Source organism: Peromyscus leucopus, unplaced genomic scaffold (assembly GCF_004664715.2).
Source record: "Peromyscus leucopus breed LL Stock unplaced genomic scaffold, UCI_PerLeu_2.1 scaffold_1277, whole genome shotgun sequence".
Taxonomy (NCBI): domain Eukaryota; kingdom Metazoa; phylum Chordata; class Mammalia; order Rodentia; family Cricetidae; genus Peromyscus; species Peromyscus leucopus.
The window spans coordinates 6,111-24,451 of record NW_023504421.1 but is presented as its reverse complement, the minus strand read 5'-3'; the positions used below and the strand labels follow the sequence as shown (position 1 = coordinate 24,451).

The window sequence follows — 18,341 nt, the reverse complement described above, 5'->3', positions numbered from 1 at the left end:
CAGTGAAGCCAACTGCAAGCTGGGCTGGAAGATTCACTGAGGGAGCTTAGACACTCACTATCCACACATCTGTGGGTTTTCAGGGGACACTACAGAGCATGTCTCCTATCCAACACAGACAATAAGAAAGTATAATACAAGGCAAATAATAAATTGTGTAAAAGTAAAGCCTTACCCCCAAACTTAAAGATTTCTATTATCAATTGGAAGCTAAAATGCTAGAATAAGAACCATATCAAATAACTGCTGAAATTTTAACAATTATTTTATGCTCTCAAGTGTCTTTTCATCTCTTTGAATTAATACACAGGTAATAAATACTCCAAATAAGGAAAAACATCAAAACTGTACCAAAAAAAAAGAAAGAAATGAATTAGAAATAAAGTGTAGAATGCCAGGGATTTCATTAGCTGGGAACAAAATATAATTCGGTCCATGAAGAGGACTCAGGTGTTAAGAACTCTTGCTTCTCCTACAAGAGATCGGAGTTCTATTCCATGAGTTCTGTTCTATACATGGTGGCTCTCATCTGCCTATAACTCCACCACTAGGGAATCTGATACCTCTCTGTCTCCCTCAGTCTCCTGTATGCTCATGGTAAATGTGAACTCAGGAACACTCACACATACACATAAATAAATTTTAAAATAAGTGCAGAATGATATTTATAAGAAAAAGTACTAAGAATTTTTATTCTCAGATAATGTAAAATGTAAAAAAAGCCAACCAGGCTGTTAATCTGATATATGCAGTGGACATTCCACCATCATAAACACATTTGAATTTAAAGATGTCTCATATCCTCATGGTACATACAGAGCAATTTTGCATGGAGGAAGAAAAAAATGTACAGTATCAATTCTATTGAATTGATGAGGAGAAAGAAAATAATAGTATATATGTAGTGTAAAAGACAAGAAAGAAGGAGAAAGACACATCAAACTGGAATAAATGCGGCTAAAGGACTCATCAATGGATAAATTAGTTTGTGAGTCTCTTCCAGGTTTTCTTCACAGCAAGCTTGACATCCTTGTTTCTGAGACTGTAAATGAGAGGATTCAACATGGGCACCAAAAAAGTGTAAAATACTGAGAAAAATTTTCCCTGGCCCACAGTCTCAGCAGATGATGGCTTGACATAAGCAAGCAGCCCAGATCTATAAAAGAGACAAACAGTTATGATGTGAGACCCACAAGTGCCCAAGGCTTTGGACCAACCCTTACCTGATGACATATGAATGATATTGAAAAGGATCAAAGCATATGAGATAAAGATAATGAGGCAGCATAAAATGATAGCTATACCCACCACAACAGAACTCACAAGCTCGTTCACGTAGGTGTTACTGCAGGAGAGCCTAAGGAGTGGGAAGAGGTCACACATGTAGTGGTTGATTATGTTAGAATCACAAAACCTGAGCCTGATCATGAAACTTGTGTGGAACAAGGCACTAACTAATCCCATTGAGTAAGTACCAAATATCAACAGACAGCAGAGCTTAGGGGACATAACAACTTTGTACAGCAGTGGCTGACAGATGGCCACATAGCGGTCATATGCCATGGCTGTCAGCACGTAACTCTCAGAGTTCACAAAAAAGCAGAAGAAAAACAGCTGAGTCATACATCCTCTGAAGGAGATGGTGTTCTTCTCTAAAACAAAACTCATCAGCATTTTGGGAGTAAAGACAAGTGAATAACAGAAATCAATGAAGGACAGATTAAAGATAAAAAAGTACATAGGAGTGTGAAGGTTTGAGTTGAGGCAAATGAGATTCATTAAGCTCAAGTTTCCCATCACAGTGACTGTGTAGTTCACCAAGAACAGAATAAATAAAGGCAGCTGGAGCTCGGGTTGGTCTGTCAGTCCCATAAGAAAGAACTCAGACACTGAAGAGTCATTTTTCATAGTCATTTGTATCATGTGTGGCATCTGCAAGGGTAAGTATAGAAAGCAATGTTAACCCACTAACCATCATTCACTCCAAGGGCAGAGCTGGATTTATCAGTTTCCAAGCTTGAGTGAGGAACATGGAGTCCTGAGGAATCCTTACTTTTTCCTTTGCCTACCCATGTTGTCTATATCACTCCAGAAAGATGCTAGGGGATTTCAGTTTCTTTGCAGGAAGCATCCTTTCTTTCTTTTAGTGTTTACTAAGGATTAAGACTGAAAACAGCAATGTGTGCATTTTCCTCAGAACTTATGATTCATACAGATGTGGTTTCGAAGGTGAAATGTCAAGATAAAGATTATTCAGTGCTCACCTTGGTTCACCTGGAGCCTTCCCTAACATTGGGATTCATGATGTCTTCCTCCAAAAAGTGTTCAGAGGACCAAAGTTGCTAATAATGAAGCTAGCAATTGCAATATGCTGACAATGTGTCTGACTTGCTAGAAGATGTTTTCTGGGGAAAACGACATGGTTGCTGTTTGAGAATTTCACAAAGATTCTTCTTTCATACTAAAAAGAAGGTGACTTTCTTTCAGGAGTCTCCAATATCTCAGGGTAAAGATTTTTGAGAAAATTCATTAGAAGCACAGAAAATTATTCCTTCTTTATGATGTTCTCCATGTTGGATGAGTTTCTTGAGAGAAAAAAATTGTTGAGTGTGTACCATAGAACTAACATCAGTCCTTTGGAGATTCAACATTCTACTCAATTTATAAATTTCCAGAAGGAATATCTAGTCCCCAGGGCAGAACTGTGAGTGGTCCCCTTTGTCATTCTCTTCATTAAGCTTTGCACACTTCTACAAGAAGAAATGTCCAGGGACATTCTCACTTGCCACTTTTAGCTTTCCTCTGATTTCAGTAATAAACTGTTGACAAAGGAGTAGTATTGTACAAAAATAATTGTATGAAGGCGATAGAAGTATAAATAGGCTCTCAATTTAGTAGAAATTTACATTAGAACTTTTCACTTCCTAGCTATGATACTGTAGACTATGTTGATCATTGTTTATTTATGTCTGCCCTTTTTTTTTTTTGAGACAGTATTCTCCGTGTAGCCCTGGCTGCACAGGAACTAACTCTGTAGATCAGGCTAACCTCAAACTCACAGGGATTCACCTTCCCCTGGCTCCAAAGTGCTAGGATTAAAGGCATGTACCACCACCTTGTGGCATATCTGCATATTCTTATAAAAAAAACTATAAAATAGTTTCATAAAAATTAGCTTAAATTCTGGACCAATGGTAAATCTCTTGGTTATCATACAGAAATTTATAGGTACAAATTGTAAAATAATGATAATGATAAATTAAAATATAAAATAAAAGATCTATTATGTTTTGAGAAAATTTACACAATATATTAAAAGTTTATTAGATACATGAAAATACAATAGTATTTGTCCCCTTCTACTCTTCACATGCTTACTCAGATAAGTAAAGTTGTTATTGCGGTGACACACTTCAAGAAACTAAATTATTGCTGTGTAATTGTCCTATGTAGTGGAAACAAAACAGAATCTTTGGCCCCTACCATTCTATGACATGCTCTCCTTATCACCACCATACACACATGAACTTCAGCCTACAATATTCCTCTAGATATAATCAAATGTCCATTGCAAAGTAACTGCCCTCAGAAGATGAGGTGCTGAAGTACATATTCTCACTGGGACTATTTTGAACAAAAGGACATTGGATATATGAAGAAGGGTATTTAAGATTGATAATAAGAATTATGTACACTACACACAAAAATTAATTCACAAAAAGCCATCTATGTAAATATAAAAATCTAAGGCCATAACACTCTAACATAAACACTGTAAGATAAAAACACTGAGACTTACAGATCTATAAACAATTTTAAATTAGGCTTATCTTTAACTGTGAACAAATCTCATTAGTTTTTTTTCAGCGGATTGAGGGTTTCAGAGGACCTGGATCACATTAGGAAAAGAATTCAGGACAAAGAAATGGGAAATTTAGAAGAAAGGGGTTAATGAGAAAAAGTCAAATTCTCTCTCTCTCTCTCTCTCTCTCTCTCTCTCTCTCTCTCTCTCTCTCTCTCTCTCGTGTGTGTGTGTGTGTGTGTGTGTGTGTGTGTGTGTGTGTGCTAATCACTCCTTAATTTTCATTTCAGGCAGGGACACTTATTAGTCTATCAGAAACAGTCTTGGAACACTATTAGTGACATCTTTTACATTGCTCTTCATAGCTATACAAGCTTTTTTCTCTGAGGTCTCCCATAGGATCAAATTTTTATTAATTTCAAGGCCAATTTCTTGGCCAATCATTTTATAACACCAAGCCTAATCCATGCTGATTTGACTCTCAGTCATCAGCATAAAATTATACAGTAATAAATCTCAGTCAGAAGAATATGGAAACAGAGATTACTGCTTCCAGTGAGGGAGTGCTCTAAGAATCTCGACAACTACTGACTGTTAAATTATCAAGACATTGCTCCATAGCATGTACTGGTCTCATAGAAATTCCCAGAAGAAGGACTTTTTACAGAACTTTTGGTTTCTGAATGTGAGCATGAAATGTATATCCCTAAAGTCTTGAAAATCAATTTGTCAAAATTGCATCTATAAGATAGCTAAAATACCAAAATAAATTCAAGGTTGCTACCTTGTAGAGGAAACCCCAAAGGAAATCCTTAACCTGACAGAAAACTTTGCTATAATACATCATATGGGATTACAAATTTAAAGAATTTTTGCATCAAATCCTGAGTCTTCCTGTAAGGGACATACAGCAAACACCCTTGCATCCATCTGGCTTTATGAATGATATTTATGGTGTCTCATAGATCTTCTACCTAGAAAAATTGTCTACACTGAGAAAAAATAGCTTTAACTATAAAACAAATGACAAAATGAGGAAAATCTTACATTTTACATTTTCTTTTTTATTACAGAAAGAAACATACACAAACATTTTGTACCAAAGAAACTATTTCCAATCCAGTTGGGTAAAAGATAACCTACCTACAAATAGTACATGAAAACTTAAAAGAGGAAAACTCTGAGCAAAAATATCTCCTAAGCAAATCTGGATTCTGTCACTGTAACTTCTGCGGCTCTCCAGTGTTCTACACATGATCTTAGCCAGAAGTCAAAGAATGGTCACCTAATGTTCACAGTTAGGACTGACTCCTTTGCGGTCCTAGCATAAGTATCAGTCTTCACCAGAGAATCATCCTGACTATGCCTTTGTGGGAAGCTGAATTTCCATCTTTATGTCCATCTCCAAAAAAGAAAAAAATACTTCATAACCAATTTATGGGGTGTCATCCATTGGGAGAACTAACCTCCTCCAAGTGCTCCTTAGTTGCCTATACTTCTCTGTCTATGGGTGGAGCTGTGTGATATTTTCCCCTTCTATGTTGGCATATCTACTTGTGCTATACTCCTTCAGGCCTCGCTTAGGAGGCCATGCTATTTCTGTTTCATCAGTGAAGTTCTCTGTAATTTTTTTATGAGACCCAATCTCACAGTAGCTTCCATGTCACCTGGCTCTTACACATACACATACTCCACCTCCTACCCAAGTTTCCTTGATGTTAGGTGCTGAAGTTGTATTGCTGGTATAGCCATGGGGTTCCACAATCATTTTCTACCTTTTGACCCTTCTGGTTTCCTGAAATCATATACATACAAATAGCACCAGTAAAACAAAGCAGATGAGAGAGAAAATGAGGAAGCTTTAGGGGGGAAACTATGTAATTATATTTTACTTCTTAAAAAATTAAACTTAAAAAAAAGAAAAAAAACTTTACAATAGCAACCCTGTAGTTATGTGTAGTACTACACTGAGGATTCACAAGACCAGTTTTCTTTTTTTTCCCACTAACTTCTTGTTGATAATGGACAAGCTTGGACTCTACAAGTCCTAGTGCCCAGAGAAACTTGCTCCATTGAATTTCTTTGATTTTTAATCATCTATATTCTTTTAAGTGCTTAATGTTCAAGTGAAACCTGTTGTGTTAAGGTTGTTGTGTCATCCCCTCCACCCCCTGTCAGTATACTGGGAGAATGGCTTAGTAGCCAACTCAGCCTGTGTCTTTAGGCTTTATGTTGTGATCTCCAGCATATCCCTGAGAGTAGAATGTTAATTTTAGAAGCAGCAATAATGATGCATAAATCCATAAAGAAATTGTGGAGTACTAGTTTAAACAATTGTGCATTCATATTATTAATGCCTGTTGAATATAAAGAGTATGGTATATACTAGGATATTAGTTATTAAGGGAAATAATGAACAGAAACTAGGCAGAATAGGCAATTAATTTGTATAAGAGCAATGGAGTAACATAGAGCAAGAAAAGATTAATATCAACTTGGGATGGGATATCATTAGGGTAAATGGAGTTTAAAGTTTATTAATTAGATGATGAGTTATTTGGCTACTTTAAGAGAGTCACTCTTATTCCTGCCTTTACTCACACAAAATACTTGTAAACAGAATCAAAGACTACATCAAAAAGATCATCTACTATAATCAAATAAACTTCATTCCCATACATGCAGGGATGATTGAATATACAAAAAATTAATAAATGTAATCGATCATATAAAACAAACTGAAAAAAAAAAACCCACATGATCACTTCATCAGATACAGAAAAGACCTTTGGCAAAATCTAACACTCCTTAATGATGTAAGTCCCAGAGAGATCAGAGATACAAGGAATATACTTAGAAACATAAGAACACTTAACAACGAACCCATTGCTAACATTAATGTAAATAGAGAGAAACTCAAAACAGTTCCACCTAAATCAGGACTAAGATAAGGTTGTCCACTCCATATTCAATACAGTACTTGAAGATTTAGCTTGAGCAATAAGACAATGAAGGAGCTCAGGGGGATACAAACTCTAAAGGAGGGAGTCAAAATATCCATATTTGAAGATGATATCATAGTATACATAAAAGATCCTAAAAATTCCACTGGGGACTCCTACAGTGAATAACACACCCTTTCTTCTTCCATTGTCCTTATATAGGCTTCCAATTAAAGGTGTGGCCAAGATTTTAAAATGTGTGCCTTCTTGCCTCAAGGGCTGGATCAAAGTCATGTTGTCTTCCTGACTCAAGTCTGGATCACAAGTGTGCCCTCCATTTCTGGATTATAGTTCATTCCAGATATAGTCCAGTTGATGATAGGAATAGCCATCATAGAGGACTAATATCCAAAATATATAAAGAACTCAAGAAAATAGATACCAAAAAAAAACCCCAAATAATTCAATTAAGAATGGAGTACAGATCTAAAAAAAAATCTCAGTAGAGGGAACACAAATGACTGAGGAACATTTAAAGAAATATTCAGCATCCCTAGCCATCAGGGAAATGTAAATCAAAACTACTTTGAGATTCCATCCTGCAACTGTCAGAATGGCTAAGATCAATATCACAAGTGACTGCTTGCTGGTAAGGATGTGGAATAAGGGGAACACTCTTCTGTTGCTAGTGGGAGTTCAAACTTGTAAAGTCACTACAGAAATCAACATGGTGTTTCCTCACAAAGTCAGGAATCTATCTATATCATGATCCACTCTTTAGCATACACCTAAGGGACTCTTCATCCTACCACAGGGACATTTGCTCAACAGTGTTCTTTGCAGCTTTATTCACAATAGCCAAAAACTACCAATAATCTAGATGTCCCTCAACAGAACAATGGATAAAGAAAATATGGTATAGTCACACAGCAGATTATTACTTAGCTGTTAAAAAAATGACACCGTGAAATTTGCAAGCCAATGGTTAGACCTAGAAAAACATCATTCCAACTGAGATGATTTTTATCAGAAAGATAAATATGGTATGCATCTGGATATTAGGCATTGAATAAATTATAACTAAACTACAATCTATTGAACCAGAAAGGTTAGGTATAGAGGAAGGGAAGGGTGGCATATAGATCTCTTTGGGAGGGAGGAAATAGAACGAATTTTATGAGACAGAGAGGCTTCCTGCTTCAGTATATAGGAACAAATACAGAGACCAACAGCCAGTCATTACACAGAGAGTAAGACCTTTGAACACACAGTTCTAAAAGGGATATCTCCATCAAATTTCTCCCCTTAGAGCTCACAGAACTCCACAGAAGCAGAGCCAGAGAGGATGCTGGATGACAGAAGAAAGCCCTCTAAATCTATTGAGCAAAGCTCAAAAGAACTCACAGAGACTGAAGCAGCAAGAACAGGGCCAACACAGGTCTGTACCAGGTCTTCTGCATACATGTTCTAGCTGTCAGTTCAGTATTTTTATGGGACTCCTGAATATATGAAAGAATGGGTCTTTGATTTTCATGACTATTCTGATGGCTGCTTTTCTTTTGTTTGTTTGCCTTATCCAACTTCAATGTGAGTTTTTTTCTTTCTTTTTTTTGTATCTCATTATATCTTCTTTTGTTATGTTTGGTTGTTATCTCTTAGAAGCCTGTTCTTTTCTAAAAAGAGACAGAAAGGGAGTAGTTTCAGAGGGGAGGAGATGTGGGAAGAAACTGGGGGGAGTTGAGGGAAGGGAAACTATAGTAGGGATATATTCAAAACGAAAAAAAGAAACTTATTCTATACATTCAAAAATCAGCAGAAAATTAATATTAATAAGTAAAACAGGACTGGGAATGTAGTTTGGTGGATAAGAACACTTTCTGCATATGTGTGAGGTCCAGATGTTCGATCCCAAGTACCCAAGAAAAAAGTGCATTGACAAGTCACATACACAAATAATTTGTGTCATAATATAATTTGTAGAAAATATAAAATATCATCTCTTTGTGTGAATTAAGGTTGAGTAGAAACTTCATCATCTCTACTGCAAAAATAGCCCATGATCAGTTGATTGGTCTACAGGTAGAAAGATAGAACCAGGAATCATGCAAATTATCTATACACAAAGGGTTAACATTTTGATTTTTAATTTTACTGTTTTAAATTGACATTTTAAATTTACCTAGGAAAAACAGCTTAGTAATTTTTTGTAAAATTTGATTTTGTGTATCCTCTATTAGCAGCAATTCTGAATTTCAGCGTATTCACCAAAATGGTGCACCATGCTTTGGCACCTAGTTTTCTTGGTCCCAGTAGTACCAGTAGAATGTCTTAAAATAGCTACAAATATACTTTTGGTGAAAATTGCTATATGTGATCTTCGAGAGGAGATATTAACGTGAAGGGGGTAGGGTCAAGGATATTGTTTCTGCTCCACTCCATAGTATAGTACCACAAGATGATATCTACTTCACATGGCAATAGTGCCCAAACTGAGAAGGTTAATTTATCTGAATAAAAATGTGGAATAAAGGACAGCTAACACTTACCAGCCCCTTTTCATATATACAGTAGAGTTCTAATACATATTGTAAATCATTTTATTGAATCATGAAATGAGATAGCTCTTTTACTTAACACTATTACTGTGTAATTGTTTTGCGGTACTAAAAGTGAACCACGGATTTATGTATTCTAGGGAAGAAGTCTATACTGATACTAAATCAAATCATTTTTATCAGTCTACTTTGCAATTATATATAAACAAGTGTCAGAGAAACCTGCAGTTTTATAGTTACAAACTGGGAAATCTGGATTTAAAATTATATTGATTTGAAATCGTCCTTGTACAATAGTTTTGTACAATGTTGCTCATTGGTCTAATTTTTGTTACTATAATCATAAGAAAGTTCCAAATGGTAAGTGGGCATGTCCCTAGACATTCCTCTTTCAGAGTTATGCAAAGTATAATGAGGAGAATGACAAAGGGGACTAGTCAGAACTCTGCCTTTAGGAACAGGTACTCCTGTTGGGAAATTATATTATCTCTAAGCATCCAACACTAGTTATGACACTGGATACAAACATAAGCTCAGCTACATCTACCCTCGAGAGCTTATCCAATGTGGGAAGAAGTCCCATAACAAAGAGAATAATTTTCTAAGGTATCTTGGTCCTAGGATGAATATTCTCATTTTTTAGAGATAGATAGAAGATACTGATTTTCTTTTCTATATGTGAAAATAAATTTTTGGTGAAATTCTCAAAATTATGTTACTTCCCCCTATACTACTCCCAGACTAGCACAGGCATGTCTCATTGATGACTATAACCTACTTCATTATTGTTAACTGCAACCCTCTCAAGACAGTGAAGAGAAAGACATCATGAGTTCTGATAGCAGGGAAGGTTCCAGATGACAAAGGTGAGCAGTAAATGATCTTTGCCTTGACAAATCCCTATGGGTTGTTTCACTTTACTCTTTACTGCCCTAGTTCCTTGTAGAGGAAAACCAGGGGAAATAATGTTCAGAGACATTGAAGTTCTATATGCATTTCCTGTGCATATGTGGAAATAAAGTGGGTATGAGAGAAAAGGAAACAGGGCTTTCTGAGGAACAAAAAGATCAATTGTATGTCAGTGCTGTGTGTTCACTAAACCCCAAATTAGTAAGCAGTAACTCCAGTTCTGCCTCTGGAATCAAAAATGGGTTTCGCCGGGCGGTGGTGGCACACGCCTTTAATCCCAGCACTCGGGAGGCAGAGCCAGGTGGATCTCTGTGAGTTCGAGGCCAGCCTGGTCTCCAAAGCGAGTTCCAGGAAAGGCACAAAACTGCACAGAGAAACCCTGTCTCGAAAAAAAAAAAAATGGGTTACTTGTTAATGCCATTTTCTACTTCCATTATTACAGATGCAAGCAATGAAGCAAATGGCCAGAGAAAGTAACTCTTCAGTGACTGAGTTCATTCTTATGGGATTAACAGTTCAACCAGAGCTCCAGCTGCCACTGTTTGCACTCTTCTTGTTAAACTACACAGCCACTGTTCTAGGAAATCTGAGCTTAGTGAATCTCATTTGCCTAAACTCACACCTTCACACTCCCATGTACTTTTTCATCTTCAATCTGTCCTGCATTGATTTCTGTTATTCACTTGTTTGTACTCCCAAAATGCTGATGAGTTTTGTTTTGGAGAAGAACACCATCTCCTTTACAGGATGCATGACTCAGCTATTTTTCTTCTGCTTTTTTGCCAATTCAGAGTGTTATGTGCTGACAGCCATGGCCTATGATCGCTATGTGGCCATCTGTCAGCCCCTCCAGTACACAACTGTCATGTCCCCTAAGATCTGTGGTCTGCTGATGTTTGGTTCTTACTTGATGGGTTTTGCTGGGGCCATGGTTCACACAGGGTTTATGATCAGGCTCAGCTTTTGTGATTCTAACATCATCAACCACTACATGTGTGACATCTTCCCTCTTCTCCAGCTCTCCTGCAGTATCACCTATGTCAATGAGCTTGTGAGTTCTGCTGTTGTTGGAACAATTATCATTTTATCTAGCCTCATTATCTTAGTCTCATATGCTATGATCCTTTTCAATATCATTCATATGTCATCAGGTAAGGGTTGGTCCAAAGCCTTGGGCACTTGTGGGTCTCACATTGTGACTGTTAGTCTCTTCTATGGATCTGGGCTGCTTGCTTATGTCAAGCCATCATCTGCTGAGACTGTGGGCCAGGGAAAATTTTTCTCAGTGTTTTACACTCTTGTGGTCCCCATGCTGAATCCTCTCATTTACAGTCTCTGGAACAAAGATATCAAGCTTGCTGTGAAGAAAACCATGAAAAGAATCACAGCTGAATGAACAGTGATGGTTCTTTATCCCTGCCCCACTGCTTTGACATGTCCCTCTCTCTTCTTTGTCTTTCTCATTACATTTCTCCTGTTCTGTTTTTTTCTCATCTATATATAGTCTGGAGATTTCTACTGTAATCCCTCATCCTGCCACTATGAGATGTTACTCTGGTGTCTTATTTTTTCCATTTGAGTTGTTTTCAACTTTACTATGGCTCCAAGATGTTGGTCATTGCCTGTATCAGATCAAGACTCTGTTCTCCTGTCTTTCTGTTCCTAGAGATAATAATACCTATTGCTTTTTGTTGTGTGCCTTCTCTTCAAGGAAATTCATGAAGTGTATTTTTTATGCTCTACTTCTTTCTTTCTTCCATTTCTGAGACAATTTTGGTTTTCTTTGCATGTTTGCTTCCCGAGACAACAGGGAGTTTCATTAACTAAATTTAGATGAGATAAGGAAGGACAAAGATGTAGATATAACATAGTTGTCAAATTTCAAGTTTATCTGAGGTCCTTCAGAGAGGTTTTCTTATGTCAGACTTCTAGTCTCATATTTATAATTTAATTCTGTACTATTTTTAAATAGCACTTGATTCTTACAAGTCTCTGAGGATATAATCAGCCTCATCCCTCTAATCAACCCCCACAATACATAGACAATCTAATATCTAGTTTTGAATAGAACTGAAATTGTTACTGTCTTTCTATGGTACATGGATTGATCTATGATTTTTTTAAGTGACATATTCACATTCCTGGATACAGAACACAGGACTATTTATTCCTTCTGTTGTATATATATGATGGATGCAGTTTTGTAAAATCAATCTGCTTCCTATAAAAACAAAACCACAGCTGGATTTAAGGTTTAGGGATAAAGTGCATACCTGCTTTTGTTTGAGTTTGACTCTCAGGGACAAAAATAATGTATAAATCTATAGTGTTATTTTTATATGTATCTATTATCTGGATAAGGAAATAGTTTATATGACTTTTTAAGGACACACAGTATATGAATCAGAGATTAGATTCACACCCATCTTGAATTTGATGAAGAAATACAAGGGTAGGTAATTGTGGGAAAAAAGACTTTCTAGAGATTTGTTTCATAGTGATTTCAGATGTTGGGATTCTCTCAGAAAATAGACAGCCATGATGCCATAATGCAAAGATTTGAGATCCAACTAGAAAATACACAAATTCCTACAAAAACCTCACATTAAAGCAGTGCAGGTATGGGAGACAGAGTAATAAATATTTTCATCTTTTTATGATTGGTTATCATTTTTCTAGGATGTTGAGACTGAGGAGCTTTAGTAAGCTTTTCTGATGAGTCATGTTCACTTAGTTAAATATATATTTCAGGAGCCTGTTATATGTCACATATTCATTTGTAGAGAGAAATGACTTAGGCAGAGCCAGAAAGAACAGTTAATTTGTGTGTGTGTGTGTGTGTGTGTGTGTGTGTGTGTGTGTGTGTGTGTGTATCCACAGGACCCAAAACAGTTCTGAACAGAGAGTTTTCCATCTACATCTTTTGACTTTTTCTGGGGATAAAAGGATAAGCTTTCAACTAGTCTACTTAGGATACCAACAACAGACCAAAGAAATGATTGAACACAAGTCAATCCTGGTGAAACTATGAGTAGGTTGGGGTTGCTCACAGGGTCTGACAGGAATATGGGAGACTCAGGAGTAGCTGCATCACTGATAAGCCCTAGCCATTTTGGTTAATGACTCACTCAAGTCTCATCATTGATAAACACTCAGTTCTACACAGAGGCTTTTGGTATTTCAGGAACTGTTTACTGGTAACATATTCTTGAGGCAGTGCTTTGTGAATATTGTGTGTGTACTGAATATCAGGAGTCTTACCCTTTCCACCAGGAGTGTTTCTGTTCTGAGGCAATAGTATAAAAAACAGTGGTTATGTCTTCCTTGGATCTTTAAAGTGTGATTCTTTTATTTATGTAGATCATGATACTTGAAAAGTTCTAAAATATTTGTTTGGACATATAGGCTGATAAATTCTTATTCCAGTTAAATCTTTCAATCAATCTGAATAAAATTATTGGTACTAGAATTAAGCATTATTATTTATGTTTGTATAATTATCAAGTTTGCTTAAAGTTGACTTTTCACGGATATTCTATATTTTTGTTTTTTGCTGTACTCTTTGCTGCACATGAATAATCAGACTTGTGAAAAATGGTTTGAAATCTACTCATATATATGTATTTTAGTAGACATGCAATATTTCTTAAGGATACAGGGTCAGGTGTATAAAACAAAAACCTAAAGTAAGTGTACTTAGATAAAGATTAAGTGTTGAGTCGTAAGTTCAAGATGCAAAGCATCACTGAGTATTCTTCTGTAGACAGCAGCTTAGACTGGAGGAGAACAAGTCAGAGCATAGCCTGGCTCAGTTTTGTAAATCAAATAGGCATATTTCTTTCTTCCTTCCTTCCTTCCTTCCTTCCTTCCTTCCTTCCTTCCTTCCTTCCTTTCTTTCTTTCTTTCTTCCTTTCTTTCTTTCTTCCATCTTCACACGTGTGTAGTGTTCATGTGAATGTGTGCACACAGTGTGCATGTGCATGTGGTTGTTATCAGGAGTTTTTCTCCATCACTATCCATTTAGTCATTGAGTTAGGAGCTTTCATTTGATTGCAAAGCTCACCAATAGAGCTAGTCTAGATAGTCAGCTTGCTCCAAGGGTTCCTCATTGTCATCTGAGTGTGGCAATTACAGGCAGATCAAGGTAGCCACCTGTGGATATTATTGTGTGGATTCTCAGATTTGATCTCTAGTCCTCCATCTTCCATGGTAAGTGCTTTATCCATTGAGCTATCACCTCAGAGTAATGGGCTTATTTAAAAGTTTAATTGCTTTTGTTGATTTAGGAAAATGAAATGATTTAATATTTTAATTAAATTCATATTTAATACTATCTACTACTAAAATTACTCGATATAAACATAGTTTTAAAAAATTAACATAGTAAGTCAAATCTGGTATTAACTTATTAAAATCATATTAAGTCATTTTTGGGATGAAAGCTTAATAACTTTGAATAACAAAGAATAGGCACTGTCACCATAAATGGCCATATCTCTGGATTGAACTGCCAAAGAAATTATGAAGTGAGAAATCTCAGAAGTTTAGTGTATTGCTGCTCATGGAACGGTGTCTGTTTTACCATCTAGTTCAATATGTCACTCAAATGAATTTAAATGCTACTGAATTCTTCACTTGATGTGCCCTCAACATCAACTTCTCTGTGGATAAATCTGGGATGCTTCTTTCTGCAGTTCTCACCCCTTCTATTTCATGAATAGATATCAGCACAGAATTTCAAAACTATCACATGCATCTCTGATGAAGGAATTAATCCCAGACCAGTTGGATATGATGGCATAGTTAGAATTTAAGCTCATTACCCTGGCAGATGGCAGCCTAGAAAGGGCTCTGGTGAGGTCAAAACTTAGCTGGTCTGTCTTACAAGCAAATCATGGCTTTGTCAGGAATAAGAATGAAATAACATGGCACTCCTTGCTTCAGTATAACAGCTGAAGCAGGGTCCTTCTATAGCAGGACAGCAGTCAAAGACAGAGGGGGATAAAACATAGTGAGGTTGCTGGTGGAATCTGTTCTTCTAGGTAGCAGAGCAGGTGCTCACCACTAGGCACTGCCCCTGAGGCTAAGGAACCTCTACTACTACCTTGAATGAATTCATGGTAGATGTGCTTCAGTGTAGTTCAAATACATGACGTTTTTTGTTTACATGACTCAACATCTACTGACCCTGAAGGGTTCATCCAAAAGAGACAAATGAAAGGATTCCACGCAAGAACAACTTGATGAAGCAATAGATTCATTTGGGTTACTTAAAGAACATGGGAAAACCAAAGACAGCCTTGTCACTATAATCCTACCCAACATGAATGGTGATTGGCCAAAGCTGCTTCTCTAGTGCTCCTGTCCAACTTTCAGGCAAGTCTTACCAAAGAGTCCCCCTTCTTTGAGAAACTGTTTATGACTTATATCATCTTAGGAGGGGACTTGTAAGTTCTGTGATCTCCGCTGAGTCTTAGGACACTCCTCTCTTGAGGAAGGAATGTTTCAATTTAGAAGAAATAGGTACAGAAAAATTGAAATATCCTTCTTAACACACAGATGGAACATGCTTACTCTGATTGTAACCTTGGTCTCAGGGTGATGGACTCTTCTTTCCTGTCATTGAGAGTAATACTTCTGCAGACATGCTCTATGATACTAGTGGTCCCACCAGGTCACAACTGAGCCAATAGTCTGTGAAACTTGGCTGTTGCTTGAATGGGCCCATTTTTCTATAACATCTGCATCTTCTAAGCTGGAGCAGGGGAAGAGATTTTTTTTAATTAATACATATAATTACATTATCTCACTCTTTTTCTCCTTCTCCATCTTCCCCCTAATTTTCAATTCTTTCTTAAAGTCATGGCCTCTTTTAATTTTACATACAAGCTCTGTCTCTGTCTCTCTGTCGTCTCTCTCTCTCATATGGTTGCTTGTATGTATGATTTCAGGGCTGATTACTTGTTATTCAATAACCAGTTAGTGAGTTTATCCCTGATGATGACTAATTCTTTCACTGTCAGCATTTCTTTGTCTAAGTGTGGGGCCTAGTGAGATGTCATCACTTCCACATTAGTATGTTTATTTATATGGTGTTTTCTTTGTTCAGGTCCCATTTAGGCATAAATATTGTTGGAGTATCATGGGTGTGTCATTTCTAGGGATACAGTCTCTCAACAGATTTCCTGGTTCTCTGGCTCATAATCTGGTCCTTCTTTCCTGATGTTTGCTGAGTCTTAGGTTCAGGAGTTATAGTGTAGATTTATAAATTGGGACAGGGAACCAAAGATCAATTGTTTTCTGCATTTTGACCACTTGCAGATTTCTGTAATAATCTTCATTTGTTGCAAAGGGAAGCTTCATTGATGAATGGTAAAAGCTATGCCTATTTGAGGGTACAAGGATAAATATTTAGAATGAAGTTAAGATTTATGCTGGTTTAGTAAAATGGTCATAGTAAGTTTTCCTTTAATATACATGACCTCACTAGCTTTGGGTATTGTCTAGGTTTCCAGAATCAGACATTATTTTCTTCCTACTGAGTTGACATTAAGTCCATTTAGATACTCCTAGATATGAAGTGCCATTTTTCACCTTTAGGAGTATCTTGCTGTGTTGACCATTGCTGTGGTTATAAGTGACATTGTTGTCTAGGATTATTGCTTGTTTCTCTTCCTTGGCAATTCAAATAGCGCCTTGTAGTACTATGAAAGCTAGTACTTAGGGGTAGGCTTACTGGTCAAATCCTAACCTCTTCTAAGTGTTGTGTCTATAGTGTATGGTGTCGTCAGTACGGTGATTTAATCTCAACTTCTTGGAGGCAACCAAGGACAATAGCAATATCCTATATAGCTCTTAGAGTCTATTGGACTCCCTTTACCAACAAATCAAAAATGGGTTTTCTCATGCTGAATACTGGCATTTTGTTGGTCTCTGACTCTTAGGGAGAGTATTGTCAGCACAAATGGGATACTATATATGTATATGTTTACACACAGGCTTATATAAGAGATATTCTTAATTGGAGGTTCCTTATGTTGAAAACGATATATATTCCCATATTCACGGTTATTTTTATTCTCAAGTCCCTATTCCTGTCCTATTTGATTATAACTAATAATTATTCTTTAACAAACAATAAATGTGGAACATTTTTTAGCTCACTTGTGTTTGATAGATAATAAAAGCTAGAAAATCAGTGTATTCCCCTTTCCACTATGTTTTCCTTTATTGAAAATAGATTATTTTCTCATACAATATATCCTATTTACAATTTTCCCTCCCACTACTCCTCCCAGGTTCTCCCCACCTTCCTTCCCATCTGGATTTACTCCCTTTCTGTCTCCCATTAGAAAAGAACAGACTTCTAAAAGATAACAACAAAACAAAATGCAATAAGAAAAAACAAAAAAACTTTACACGAAGTTAGACAAGGCAAATCAATAGAATGAAAATTCCTCAAGAAAAGTCACAAGACTCAAAGACTCCCCCCTCCCTTGTTCACACATTCAGGAATCCAATGAAAATGATAAATTAAAAACCATAATATGCATGCAGACCTGTGCAAGCCCTGTGCTTGATACTTCAGTCTCTGTGAATTTATATAAGGTTTGCTCAGTTGATTTAGAGGGCCCTGTTTTCCTGGTGTCCTCTATCTCCTATAGCTTTTACACTCTTTCTGCCTCTTCATCCACTGGGTTCCCTAAGCTTGAGGGAAGGGATTTGATGGAGACATCCCATTTAGGACTGAGTGTTCCAAGGTCTCTTACTTTCTTTGTGTAATATCTAGTTGTGGGTCTATTTGTTCCTATCTGTTACAAGAGGAATGATGGCTGAATGAGGCGCTGATCTATGAGTATAAAAGAATACCATTAGAAGTCATTTGTCTCTTTTTGCTGCTTTTTTTCCCCAATAGTATTTGATTTTCCCCTAGGGCTCTGGTTCTTGATCAGCAAGCAGTGTTGGGTATGGGTTCCATCTTAGGGAATGGGCCTTAAGTAAATATCAGACAATGGTTGGTTACTTCCACAAGCTTTGGGTCAATGTTGCTTTAGCATATTTTGCAGACAGGACTGCATTTTAGATCAAATGTTTTATGACAGTGTTGGTGTATGTTTCTCTTTCGGTAGACTT

At 36.8% G+C, this 18,341-nt stretch overlaps 2 protein-coding genes across 2 annotated transcripts; one reads left to right on the top strand and one right to left on the bottom strand.

Moving 5' to 3' along the window:
- Window positions 1-981: 981 nt before the first annotated feature.
- LOC114687786 (olfactory receptor 143-like) lies at window positions 982-1,938 on the bottom strand. Its single transcript, XM_028862420.1, has one exon. It carries the CDS (start codon window positions 1,930-1,932, stop codon window positions 982-984), a length of 951 nt encoding a protein of 316 aa, XP_028718253.1. The 5' UTR covers window positions 1,933-1,938.
- Window positions 1,939-10,647: 8,709 nt separating this feature from the next.
- LOC114687779 (olfactory receptor 143-like) lies at window positions 10,648-17,120 on the top strand. The gene is made up of 2 exons (XM_028862412.1): window positions 10,648-11,595; window positions 17,061-17,120. The coding sequence occupies exons 1-2, from the start codon at window positions 10,651-10,653 to the stop codon at window positions 17,118-17,120; spliced, it is 1,005 nt and encodes a 334-aa protein (XP_028718245.1). The 5' UTR covers window positions 10,648-10,650.
- Window positions 17,121-18,341: the final 1,221 nt, after the last annotated feature.

What these genes read in the sequence shown, in the direction of transcription:
- LOC114687786 (XM_028862420.1), bottom strand. Translation starts at nt 1,932, where the DNA reads ATGCCACACATGATACAAATGACTATGAAAAATGACTCTTCAGTGTCT.
- LOC114687779 (XM_028862412.1), top strand. Translation starts at nt 10,651, where the DNA reads ATGCAAGCAATGAAGCAAATGGCCAGAGAAAGTAACTCTTCAGTGACT. An exon ending in AAACCATGAAAAGAATCACA is followed by an intron (nt 11,596 to 17,060) that starts GCTGAATGAACA and finishes TATCCTATATAG; the next exon opens with CTCTTAGAGTCTATTGGACT.